The 13,719-nt window shown below is 43.9% G+C and overlaps 1 protein-coding gene across 1 annotated transcript in view; it reads left to right on the top strand.

Moving 5' to 3' along the window:
- PCOLCE2 (procollagen C-endopeptidase enhancer 2) overlaps nucleotides 1–13,719 on the top strand; it is a gene marked incomplete at its 5' end in the record, with an annotated part of 67,470 nt that overhangs the window by 52,763 nt on the left and 988 nt on the right. The window contains 3 exons of the mRNA XM_079705083.1: nucleotides 3,752–3,906; nucleotides 8,696–8,779; nucleotides 11,719–11,886. Coding sequence (XP_079561209.1) covers nucleotides 3,752–3,906; nucleotides 8,696–8,779; nucleotides 11,719–11,886 — 407 coding nt within the window. The remainder of the gene's footprint in view (nucleotides 1–3,751; nucleotides 3,907–8,695; nucleotides 8,780–11,718; nucleotides 11,887–13,719) is intronic.

Below are 13,719 nucleotides of genomic sequence, written 5' to 3'. Positions count from 1 at the left end.
CTATTGAAGAATGAGGCAGGGACAACTTTTGCTTCTATGGGAAAAATGAATTGTATTCATATCTAATAGCACACAAACATCAATTACAGATGGATTGGGAACTGAAATGAGAATTTCTGCTCATCAAAATACACCTTAAAGAGAGGGAAAAGAGAAGGCACAAAACAGAAACAGATATTTGTAAAATATTTGATATATTTGACAAAGACCTAGGTCTACATTCCAAAGCATATCAAGAAATCCTTAAAAATTATTAAGGAAAAGATAACAACTCAGAAAAAATGGACAAAAGACATGAAAAGGCATTCCCCAAAGAAGAAATCTGCACAGTGAATAAATCTTTGACAAGAATGTAAATTGGTACAATCACTTTGGAAATCAGTTTAGCAATATCTAATAAAATTGAAGATAAGGACTTCCCTAGTGGCGCAGTGGTTAAGAATCTGCCTGCCAATGCAGGGGACACGGGTTAGAGCCCTGGTCTGGGAAGATCCCACATGCCGCAGAGCAACTAAGCCCATGCACCACAACTACTGAGCCTGTACTCTAGACCCCACAAACCACAACTACTGAGCCCACGTGCCACAACTACTGAAGCCCGCACGCCTAGAGCCCGTGCTCCGCAACAAGAGAAGCCGTCGGAGTGAGAAGCCCGCACACCGCAACAAAGAGTAGCCCCCACTGGACACAACTAGAGAAAGCCTGCACGCAGCAACAAAGACCCAACACAGCCAAAAATAAACAATTTTTTTTTAGTTTGAAAATGAGCCTGTATCCTCTGACCTGGTATACAGCATATACCCTACTCTCTTCATGGACAGTTTTGTCCCTGTGCATCACAAGACATATACAAGAATGTTCTCATTAATATTATTTGTACTGGGGGGAGAGTGAACAGCACAATGTTTATCAACAAGAGAATAGTTCGATTCTGTTATAGTTCACACTATACAGCCCTGAGCACAGTGGATGAATCTCACAGTTATAATGTTGAGGGTGAAAAAAATAACAGAAAAAGACACACTATACTCTTTCATTTATATCAAGTTTTAAAAAATGCAAACCTATAGAATATCTGGTTTCACGATGCATATGTTTGAGTAAATCTGCAGACAAAAGGAAAGGAGAAGCACAAAACTCAGGGTGGGTGGGGGCAATGGGAACATCACTTCAGCATCCCTGTGCCTGGTTCAAATCAGTATCGATACCATTGGATTCAGTTCAGAAACATTTACTATATGTACCCCAGCCGTGTGGCAGACATGTTGCTAAGGACCTGGAACACAAAGATAAAATAAAAGATACAGAGGTAAGCAGTGGGAAGGACCAAAACAAGGCAGATAGGTAGATTGGCAACGGAATGTCCTGGTGGATTTCTGACAAGGAGTCGTTTGGTCCAGTCGGGACAAGTGGTGGGAGGTCAGGGGAGGTTTGGGAAAAGAGATTATGCCTCTTGAAGCTGAGTCTTGAAGCAAGAGTGAGAGTTAGAGGCAGAACTTAGGACAGACTCATTCCAAGCAGAGGGGACTCTGTTATTGAAGATCCACAGGGAAGATATATGCTATTCTGGAGCCTGAACCTTGAGTGGGTGCCCAGAGAGCAAGGAGGCGGAGAGTGGAGTTGGGTTCCACGTCCTGCAGACATGGGGACTCTCGAAGTGCAGTTAGGGGAAGTGACAGGACCGGGGCTTCTAGAACGCCCGCCCTTAGACAAGAGGAGCAGGGAGCTGGCAAGGAGGCTGTAGCAGTGGTCCCGGGAAAGCTGAGGTGGTAGGGAAGGGTGGTAGAGATGAAGAGGAGGTGGATCAAGGAATACTTAGGAGGCAAAATTGGCAGGACTTGGTGGCTGGTTGGCTGTAGTGATTAAAGAAGAGAGAGGCTGTGGATGACAAGGCAGAGACAGCTCACATAAGCCGGCTCTATAAGACGCCGGTCAGCATCCTCAGTCCATTCCTGGGATTTGCCAGTGGGGAGTGGGTCCAAGTGAGATGCCCCCTTGCCTTCCTAGCGATTTGTAACATTAATTTGCAGATGCAGCACTCTGCCCTCAGTACATTTATGGCACTGTGACTCTGTCGCATTCATACTAAAGCTCAGTAGCAGCATAACTCAGTAGCAGCATATCTTTGTTACTAAAAGACTCTTCCTTGAGAAAATTCAGCTTCCAATATCGTGCTTCCAAGATTAGTTCATAGAAAAGGCAGTGAATGATCACTAGGATTATAACATCATGCCTAGAAGGCTGACCTGGTTGGATCTTAAGGTTTTCTTTGCTGCTTATAAGAAGTGCTTTTTGTAATTTTATCATCTAAACAAGATTAACGTGTCTTATTTGTACTTGTACTTGAGAACTGTGTTTCCTGCACGCTGTATTTATTCAATGGAATGTGTTTTCAAAAGCAAGATAAAATACTTCTGTTCCAGGCTTGATTCTCAGAAGCATTATTTAAATGACCTTGGTCGCTTTTGTGACTGGAACTCTAAATGTGGGTCACAGCGCTTGCTCTTAGGTTTGTCTCATCCCTTGGCTAAGAAGGCAATAACCTTCAGGACAGAAAAGATCCTGCAGTTTTTCTAACTGGTTGGGTCAAGTCCAGATCTACCTTCCCCTCCACCCACTCCACTCAAAATAGCTTATAGGTTGCCTCATTACTTACTGTCCGTGAGGGCTAAGAAGTGATTCAGCTGAGAAGACGCCTCAAAAAAAGGAGTTTAGTCAAACCACCAATTAACTCAATTAAATAAATTTTCCACTTCTGAATTAAATAGTTTTAAAATAAAATTAGCCAAACAGCATTTTTAAACCATTGTTTAAATAACAATAGCAAGATTAAATGAAACTACCGTCTTGTATAATATAGTTATCCCCTAAGATTTAACAGAGCTTCTGAGCCTCAGTTATTATCGCCACTAAACCTTTAGTACCAGCATGCCCCTAAAATTGCTTTAAAATTAGAATTCTTAATGATGTCTTTCATGACCACCAAAACAAAGTAATCACTTTCTCTTTCTCCTTCACAGCATTTTGCTACCCAGATTATAAACAGAAAGGTTTCCATTTCAGGCACGCATAAGAACTCTCATTAACGATGAAATGAAAGTCCCATTAAACCCTGCCTGGCTTTCTTATCCCTAGGTGACCAGCCCACTGAGGTGATCCCTTTGGTGGTGTCTTCACAGGGTGTGGGAATTTGTTCACCGAAGTTCTCCATCTGATTCCCCAGGGCCAGCATCCCTAGCTCCCCAGGCCAGCTGGAACCCAGAGTCTTAGTTCAAAGAAGCTGTGTGGTTGCCAAGTCAGGCCAAACCCTGCGGTGCTTGTGAGGAACCAGCTGCAGCTTCAGTGTTTACATTGGTCCCAACGTCTACCAGCGTCTCTAAAGGCACCTGGTCCTTTCAAATGCTGACTCTCCCACGTACTAACCGAGGGCCTTGGGCAAATCACTTGAACTCTCCAATCTTCACTTGCCTATTCCATGAAAAGGGGATAATAATAGGGTTGTTGTGAAGACAGAATTCAACAGTTTTCATAAAGCACGTGCCTAACTGAGCAAACGTTCAGTAAATGTTAGCTATTTGCATTAATACTGAGCAGATTAAGACCATCATCTTTTTAAGTATTTCAGCTTTTCAGTTTAAACAAAGAATAACCTATCATCAGAAATTGATGGAAAGTTAGAAAATTCTACATTTCAGAGAGGTGTCACCTAAATTTTTTAATATATATGTATTTACATCTTTTTTTCTTTTAGGCCAATTTTATCTGAGAGAAATGAACTTCTCATTCAGTTTTTATCAGACTTAAGTTTAACTGCAGATGGATTTATCGCTCACTACAAATTCAGGCCAAAGAAATTGCCAGCAACTACAGCACCACCTGTTACCACCACCTTTCCTGTGACTACAAGTAAGTTTTTCTCATTTGAAGTTTGTACACAAACTTGAGGAGTATAAGAAAAATTCTTCTGAAGTAGAAAAAAAAATTAAGAGGAAAATACTTGAAACTAAAATAAGTTAAATAAGATTAAAACTTATGGAAGAGAATAATATGATACCATGAATTAAAGAAAAGTGTAAGGTGTAAGAATTCTTCTAAGCTAATAATTTTAAAATGTTACCTAAGAAAATTATGGTCACTTAAAAACGCTAGGAACCCTGTTTTGGCACAGATCATTGCAAGCCTACTTTTTATTTCTTGGCACTTATAAAATTATGTTTATTTTTTATTACACAGAACTGTAGTGTTTTAGGTTAAAGTTTCAGGGCTCTGATACCTGCCTGTTTTCACATCTGCCAGTATTTGGACTTTTTTGGGAGGGGGTATGCTCCAAAATGTGTCATACAAAATGTATTATTTTTTCAAATTGGAGTAAATCAAACAGAAATATTTGAGGTATTATAGAAGCCAGTCGGGAAACTCTGGTATTATCTAAGAAATGGAGGGGCAAGTGTGGGTCCCTGTATCTTGTCTCTGTACCCTGTCAGCTCCACCCACCAGGATTTCAGGCCTGAGATTTCAAAATCTAAATACAGGGAGGAGAAAAAAAGTGGGAAGGAAGGATCTAAGGTTAAGATATGAAATAGGCTGAGATAAACCCAGCTTTACTGCCCACCATTTTCTGCAGTTACCCTGAGCAGGGCTGTCCTGAGTACAGGCACTTCTGGAAGGGCTGATTTTTCTGAGCACTCCACAGTGTGCCACCTTGTGGCCCGAAGGTGTACTGCCGCACGTTACAGCAATATTTCTTCAGCCCATCTCAGTGGACCCTGGTGTCCTATTCTTTCCAGTGAATTATCTGTCTGCACTCATGTGGTTCCCCAGCTTTTATCTTGTGGTTCCCCAGCTTTTATCTCCAGTCCTAAACTTTCTCTGAAATTGCAAACATGAATTTGTAATTTTCTCGAGTTTTGCAACTGCTAGACGTTTAAATTAAAACATATCAAATGTAACTCATTTCTATCACATTATTTTCTGTCTCAATTCTGCTTCTCCACCTGTTTTCCCAAGCATGGTCCACAGCAACTGTAGCCACACTATTAGGGTCCCCTTCCTCTGTCTTAATTCCCCACTGAATGCCCCATACATACACACACACACACACACACACACACACACACACACACAGAGCAGACTGTGTCCTTCTCCCACGTAAATTCATTGTCTCCACCTGTGCCATCCAATACAGTGGCCACTGCTGAACACTTGAAATGTGACGAGTGCTACTAAAGATCTGAATTTTTAATTTAATTAAAATTTAAAAACCTCCGTGGCCAGTGGCTACCATATTAGACGGCACAGGGGCCAAACCCCTTCGCACTTTGTACCTAGCCTCTCTTGCTAGGTTCATCTTTAGGCCCTACCACCTCACTACTGAAGCTCTAAGTAGTTGGGGTTTTATCCTAAGTGCAGGGGAAGCTGTTGGTGGATTTAAGCAAAGTTCAGGATTAGATTCACACTTTACGAAGATCACTCTGTGAGGCCCCAGTGAGGTGAATGGACTGTAGGGGTCAGGAGGGTCAGCATGTTCTTGGGGTTGTCCAGGGGAACTGCACCAGACAGAAATACAGAGATGGTCAAGAGACACTAACAGTTATGCAGGCCAGAGACCTTGGGAGATAGTGACAGGGCTCGGCGGTTAATTGGACTAGAGCGATCCAGAAGCATGCCTCCCGGGTCCCTGGCTTGCACAACTCAGAGGAACAATGTTACCATTCATAGAAGGAGAGTCATAGGTTGAGGGGTAGATTCATAAGTTAAGCTGTGCCCTTGTGGGGTTAGAGGTGTCTGTGAGACAAGCAAATGGAGCTGTTACGTAGACAGTTACATCTACGGGCCTCCAGGCCAGAACAGAGATTTAAGCAAGAGAGTTAAATTTGAATCTTCAACATATACATGGTTGACACCATGGTGCAGAATGCTATTTCCTAGGGAGAGGTTACAGGGAAAGGAGAAGAAGGGCTGGAATTCAATCTCTAGAAACTCCAGGTCTTTAAAGAGGAGGATCTGCTGGCAGAGAAGAATGAAAAGAGCAGCCAAGGGGAGGCGGTGGATGTGGGGGGAACCCAGGTGTCTCGGGGGCCAGGGAAGACTGTGTTCTGAGAAGGGGGTAGTCAGAAGAGCCAAGTGTTGATGAGACTTCAAACAACGGCAGGACCAAAATGTTACCGTCTGATTTCATGACGTGGAGGTTACTGGACACGCTGGCAAGGGTTATGAGTGGAGCTGTGCAGGCAGAAGCCAGATGGGGGTGAGGGGCGTGTGGAGCAAGGCGAGGAAACTGACACTAAGTCCAGCAACTCAGTCCACAGGTTCGAGCCTAAGGGAGGGTGTGAACGTGGTAAAGCCAATGGGAAGTAGCCGGCACAGCAGGAGAACAGAAGGGCAGAGTGAAGGAATAAACTGAAGAGGAAATTTCCACAAAGAGGAGCGGGTCTGACCTCCGGAGGACGCACAGAAGGCCAGACCTTAGACCAGACATGGGCAGCCTCCTCTCTCGGGGAGGAAAGAAGAGAGGGGGTCAGATAAAGACAGCTCAGAGGTCTGGTGGGGCTTCGAGGACATTTTCTTCTATCATCTCTGTTTTCCCCAGAAAATAGGCAAGGTCACCTGCTGAGAATGAGAAAGAAGGGAGGTGGGAGCCCCGGGGGGTTGGGAGAATCCGAAAAACAGCTGTGGAAATTGGAGACAGCTTGTCACTTGGACGAGGGTCCATTTGTGTTCTCAGCTGTCTACGTGCAGGCACAGAAGGAGAAGCAGAGGCTCCTTCAGGCTTCCTAAGGGTTGGAGGGCAGAGGGGAAAGGGAGTTTAACATATTGTCCAGAAAGTGAGATAACAGACCGTGGAAAGTCAGTGGAGTAGCTAAGGAAGTAGAGACGGGCCAGGAGGGCGGAGTGGGAAGAATGCGAGGGGTCCATGAGTTGAACCTCTGAAGACAGAAAGCAAGTACTCATGAGAGTCTGAGAGTAGCTAAATAAGCTTGAAGGAGAGGAGGCTACACTGGCTGACAGGGTGTCTACGTTTGGGAGATTGGTGATGAGACTTCAGCAGGAGGACATGGAAGCCTGGGACTGAGGGTGGCGGCACCGAGAGGGATCGTCCCCAAGGAGGGAGGACCCACCGGCACGGCCATGGGAGCACATGGAGAGGAGGGCTGAGAACCAGGTGCCCTGCTGGGGAGTGCAGGGCAGCAGAGAGGACGGGAGCATGGCGAGGGTGAGGGTGGGACAGCTGATGGCTGAAAGGCAAGAGAGCAGGGATGTCCCGAAGGGAGAGAAGGGGCCGTGGGGGACACCCATCCAACCTCCAGACTAGCATTCCGAGGCCGAGAAGGAGCTGGTTTCCAGTGGCCCACGTGAAAAGATGCTCGAAATTTCATCAGACAGGGAGAACCACTAACGCCACTAACGCCACTGCCTTTTGACTCAGCAAATTAGGTAAATTCAGGTCCCCAACTCCTGGAACAACAGTCCCTCTAACTGCTTTCTGAGCTCTTTCTCCATATATATGCTATTGTGTGTATTTTACCATTAAATTGTGTGTATTTTACCATTAAACTGTATATATTTTAATACTATAATCCACTTTGGATCCTTTTTGGAGTTAAGTAGGGGTACAAATTAAGAGTAAATTCACAGAAAAGTTAGAACATATTAGCAGGGCAATATTACAGTTGTAAATTCTTACCTACCAAGTACTGTTCTGTGACAGCTTTGTTTAATTCTTCCTAGCATGTTGCCACATAGAAGTGAATCATTAGGAAATATTTTGGAAACATTTTTAATGATGATAATGAGGATTATTTTCATTTCATTTCATTTCGTTTCATCATATTACAGTTTCTCAACCTTGGCACTATTTACATTTTTGGCCAGAAAATTCTTCGCTGTTGGGGGCTGTCCTGTTCACTGTAGGACGTCTAGCAGCCTCCCTGGTTATATACCCACTAGATGCCAGTGGCATCCCCTAGCTGTGATCACCAAAAATATTTCCAGGCATTACCAAATGTCACCTAGTGGGCAAAATCACCCCTGACTGAGAACCACTGTGGTTATCTGTTTAGTTGTACTTTCAAATTTGTCTACTTCTAGGTTCTTAAGATCCTTCTAGGCAATGAATAATGCCTTACTAATAATCCTTACAGGCTCAAAATAAATGTTTAGTGATTGGTTGCATCTAATTACAGCTATAACACACCTTACCACATGAGCAGTGTTCCCAGAAACCTGTACTGCTCACATTTGGGCGACTGTGTATTTCAGATGCACCAAGAAAGTGCCCTCCACCCTCAGGGGGAAACCCACAGGATTCCTTTTGGAAAATGAGGAGTTAACCTCCATCTCCTGTGTTCATATTTGTTGTACTGGGTTTTTCTAAGCAGGGCACATGAGACTGTATCTATTTTTGGTTACAGCATTAGTTATATATAAAGGAAGAAGAGAATAGGGCTAAATTTGGGTTATCTTTGATCTCAGGCTTAAAACTCAGCAGAGGGTATTGAGTTACCCTGAAGAAATTAGAGCAGGGGTTGGTAGCATGAAGTGTTGCCTTTGCATGCTTTTTAATTATTTCACTGCAATGACAGATTGGTGGCTCAGGGAAATATATGGGAATTTTAAATTGGTAGATTCAGATCTAAACACCAATTATACTTGAATTCATTTTCCTGAATCTTATGTCTTTCTTCTCTGAATGAAGGTTTAAAACCCACCGTGGCCCTGTGTCAGCAGAAGTGTAGACGGACGGGGACGCTGGAGAGCAATTATTGCTTGAGTAACTTTGGTAAGAAATAAAACCCAGCCTTTCCTCTTTAATCAGAAACCTGAAACCGCATGCTTAATCTCAAAGGAATTGCCGTGAATGTGATGGTAAAGGGTCAGTTACACTCTTCATTTACCCAAGAAAATATTTTCTTACACACTAGGGTATGTTGACTTGTGCCGTTTGAAGTGTTAGATTTCACACCTGAGAAAAATTCATGTACAGAAAATATACATTTTCCACATAAACTTAATAATTTGACTCCTGGTATGTGATACTACCGCTCTGTGTATTCTGGCTGGCTCCGTATTCCAGAAAAAACCTGTGTCCCTTTTTTCTCACATAGTTTTCATGTACTGAGTACTTTTTCACACATCTGTAGTTCAACTGAAGTTAATTAGAAACATGTCCAAGCTGGCCTCTCTCAGAAGAAATTCAAGTATTTCCTCTGTAGTGTCCTTCCAAAGTACTAAATTAAAACTTGGAAATCTGAAATCCATTTGGAAACTCTTATAAGCAGGAACCTGAGGAGATATTACTTAATGACTTAGAATTTCTAAGAGTTTTTTCCAATTAAAAAAAATTGCACTTCTGTGAAAACCACTAAAGAGCAAAAGATGCCAAGTTTAATTATGTTGGTTATGTTTAAAAAGAACATCGAAGAGAAGTCTTAGCCGGAAAAGAAAGTTGGTATGGCCTTTAAATAGGTTACCCAGAACAAAGGGCCTCCCAGATGAGGCTTTGCTTGCTTTTTCTTATGCCTTCAAGTGGTAACTGCAGCCCAGACGGACTATGTTGTAGAGAAGGTATGAAGGCACTAAAGAATCTAGGGCCCTAAATCTAACTGGAGTTTGCATGCCGAAATTCAAATAATGGCATGAAAATGAAAACCAGTAGCACGAGGTGTCATGGCTCCCACACCCAGTGTGGTCTTCTGTAGGAGGTGCTTAAGGAAATCTCCCTTCCTGTCCTTCAGAGCCACCTGATTTCACTCGGCTACTGACTGACGTTTTGCAGTAAACACTCATGACCAAGAGTCAAAGTAAGGCATGAGAAGAATTCTGATGTTATGAGCTTTGCGCACCACGTAAGCAGTGAGTTCTCACTTTATCCTGAACGGGTCATATCAGCCAAGTCCAAAACTCAATCTATTCCACTGTGACTCACTTCCATGGCAAAATGACCCAATACTATCACCAGTGGCCCATTGGTTCCCAACCAGCATTGGTAACACTCCTTTAGGGGTAGGTTTTCTTTTTTTTTTCGCAGTACGCAGGCCTCTCACTGCTGTGGCCTCTCCCATTGCGGAGCACAGGCCCCGGACGCGCAGGCTCAGCAGCCATGGCTCACGGGCCCAGCCGCTCCGCAGCATGTGGGATCCTCCCAGACCGGGGCACGAACCCGTGTCCCCTGCATCGACAGGCGGACTGTCAACCACTGCGCCACCAGGGAAGCCCTAGGGGTAGGTTTTGATTGTCACAATAACTGCCGGGTGCTACTGGTTTTCTGGGTAGAGACAGGATTCATCAGAAAGTCATTCAATGCAAGTCCTGCCTCACATGGAATGTCCCCTGCCCCCGCCACCCCCAGAATGCCAAAAGCACGCCTTTGAGGAACACAGCATCTTTCTTTCTGTGAGTCAGAAGTGAGACTCTTCTCTGAGTGTCACATAGTAAAAAGAGAGAGTGACATAATGAAAAGCAACTGAATTTTGCTAGAGTTTTTTTTTTTTTGTAAGCAAGAAAATGTCTTAAGTTATACCTCAGTTCTATACTTTGACTTGTTAAATGCGTTAAACAGGATGGATAAAAAAGAGAATATGAAAGACCCAGAAAAAGACAGATATTTACTGATCATTAGAGGGAGATGGGGATCTATGGATGAATCAGAGTTCAAGGAGAGAGTGCCTGATATCCACTGAGAGAAGACAGATAAGGGATGAAGGGGGGCGTTGGTCTAAGGAACAAAAACAATTCTGGTTTTTGCTAACCCTGATTACCTTCACTGCTTTTATGATACTTTTTTTTTTTTTTTTTTTTTTTTTTGCGGTACGCGGGCCTCTCACCGCTGTGGCCTCTCCCGTTGTGGAGCACAGGCTCCGGACGCGCAGGCTCAGCGGCCATGGCTCACGGACCCAGCCGCTCCGCGGCACGCGGGATCTTCCTGGACCGGGGCATGAACCCGTGTCCCCTGCATCGGCAGGCGGACTCTCAACCACTGCGCCACCAGGGAAGCCCGAAAGGGGCTTTTATCTTCTGACCCGCATCTTCCCTCTTCCTTCCCCCCACCTCCATCCCAACCTGCTGCTTCTAATTCTCTTTAGTTTCCTCCAGCACCTGTAATTGGTCATTTGCTGTAGAAGCCTGGGAGAAAGTTTAAGGGAGTGGATATTTGTAAGACCGATTCTTCATTTAATAAATATGTGTTTTATAAAAAAAAAAGTTCAAGGAGAGAGGCCAGCTAAAGAGAGGAACCAGGGGGAGACACAGAAAGGTAGGCGCTCACCCACACAGACACAAGGACTCAGATCTTCGTGGCTCAAACCCCCATCATGCAGCCTCTTAGTATGGTAGTACCTCTAAAGGTACAAGGTCCTGTTGAGTATTCACAGGTAGAGGCGCATGAGCCCATCCCTTATTTGGTAATTGATCCATATGTCGGATAAAACATTGGAACGAGTCCTCGTCTCAGCAACTGACTGCAATTCGGCAGATATTTTGGTTTTCCTACTCAGTATCAACGCCTAACAGCTGCAGTAACATTACAGCTTCACGACTCCTTTTTTTCAACCTGAATTTTGGTGACAAATGTACAGAATCAAATTCAATGGCTCTATGAGGACCTTCTTTCTAACATTAAAATGTTTCCCATCTGCAACTTAGAGAAATGTACAATTACGTTCAGTTCTGCTTACATTTGCCTTCACTGTCCCATTATTTCAAAAACGTTTTCTTTTGCAGTCTTGGCCGGCACTGTTATCACCACCATCCCTCGAGGTGGGAGTTTGCACGCCACGGTCTCAATCATCAACATCTATAAAGAGGGAAATCTGGCAATTCAGCAAGCCGGCAAGAACATGAGTGCCAAGGTTGTCGTGGTCTGCAAGCAGTGCCCACTCCTCAGAAGAGGTGAGTCAGAGGAAAACTTCAGTCTTTCTTCCAGGGGAGCTCAGGGGCAGAGAAGGGGACGGGAGAGCCTCTCTGAGAAAATCATGGATCTTTCCATGCCATGGCTGGTCTAGGGAAGTAAAGTCAGGGCTACTGTATTGCCCACTTGTGGTTTCGAAGGAGGGCCTTTGGAGTCAGCCAGAATTGGGCTCCAATCCCAGTTCCGGTAACTTGTGGAAGGAGACGAGGTAATGGAAATGATCAATGAGTCCAAGAAACGTCTGAAGTTGGATCAGTAGGGAACAGACAGAGAAGGAGCACATCAGGAGAAAGAGATTTTGAATTACTGCACTTAAGGTGCCACTACTGTGTGTAGAGGAAGATATCCATTAAGGAACAGGAAATTCAGAGCTGGAGTTCAGAAGAGAGAGGTATCTATGGGCTAGAATGAAAGATTTGGGATTCATTTGTAGATATAGGATTATTAAATCCATAGACGGGGATGAGTTTATTAAGAAATTTTGGAAAAAGAAAAGCTACTCCAGAGCCAAAGGTACATGATTTTTTTTTAAAAACAGGTTCTTTAACTTATAAAAGTAATGTATGCTCTATGGGGTTTTTTTTTGTTGTTTTTTTTTGTGGTACGCGGGCCTCTCACTGTTGTGGCCTCTCCCGCTGCGGAGCACAGGCTCCGGATGCGCAGGCTCAGTGGCCATGGCTCACGGTCCCAGCGGCATGTGGGATCCCCCCGGACCGGGGCACGAACCCATGTCCCGTGCATCGGCAGGCGGACTCCCAACCACTGCCACCAGGGAAGCCCCTGCTCTATGGTTTTTAAAAAGTTTAAATAAGTAGAGAAGGATATAAAATAAAAAGTGAAGCCCTTTCTCTTTCACCGGAGGCACAATGAACAGTTCCTTCCACAAAGTTCTATCCATATAAAGCCTGCACATACACACGTAGACAGAGGGATCATACTACACGTTCTACTGAAACTTTTCCCCCACGTGATGTATATGTGGACAGCTTTCCATCAACAGCACGTATAGATCTCTTTTTCGGCATGGCAATAATGCCTGGCATTCCACTGTGTGCTATACCATGATTTCTCTATCCAATATCAGCTCATTCCTTTCCTCAGTCTTGTTACACACCTCTCTTACAAGTGAAACAAACCAAACCTCTGCCACACACACAGAAATATAGCATATCCACTTCAAGAAAGCTTTACTATGAATTCAGATTGCTGAGAAAAGTCAGAAGGCAAGCAGCCTTACACTGACTCTCTAGAGGGAATAGCAAAGACCCTGTAAAAGGTAACACTTCTTTCCAGAACTGTCCAGAACAGCAAATAATGCACATCTAGACACGGTCAAATCTCATAATGATGCTAGCAGTCCAGCCTTTCGGTGGCATCTACCTGCTTATCCTACCAAGCCTTCACAGGCTCAAGACCACTATGATGCCAGTGTTGGCCCACAGAGGAAGGCCTATGCAAGAGAAAAAGGAAACACATATTTCTCTTATGACACACGGAGAGAGGGAGAATAAAGGGGGTGGTAAGACACACTTCCTTTATGACATTTTTCTGAAGCAGTATAAATCTTCAGAGCTGAACCCTACATAGCTCAGCTTGGGCCCCAGTCTAGGCCTACCTTAGCCAGAAACACTGATATATAAAAAATAGTTTAACAGAATAAAGTACTTTTTAGTACTTACCTTTTTGCAAGGGAGTATAAGAATGGAAAGAAGTATATGATCCAACCATGCCCTCAAAAAACTTACATAGTATAAATTGTTGGCGATGTTAATAAAAAGTTCAAGACAACAACAACAGAAGACAATGGATCATTA

Source organism: Hyperoodon ampullatus, assembly GCF_949752795.1.
Source record: "Hyperoodon ampullatus genome assembly, chromosome: 5".
In the NCBI taxonomy this organism is placed as follows: Eukaryota; Metazoa; Chordata; class Mammalia; order Artiodactyla; family Ziphiidae; genus Hyperoodon; species Hyperoodon ampullatus.
The sequence above is the reverse complement of the archived record's forward strand: the minus strand, read 5'-3'. Positions and strand labels throughout refer to the sequence as shown.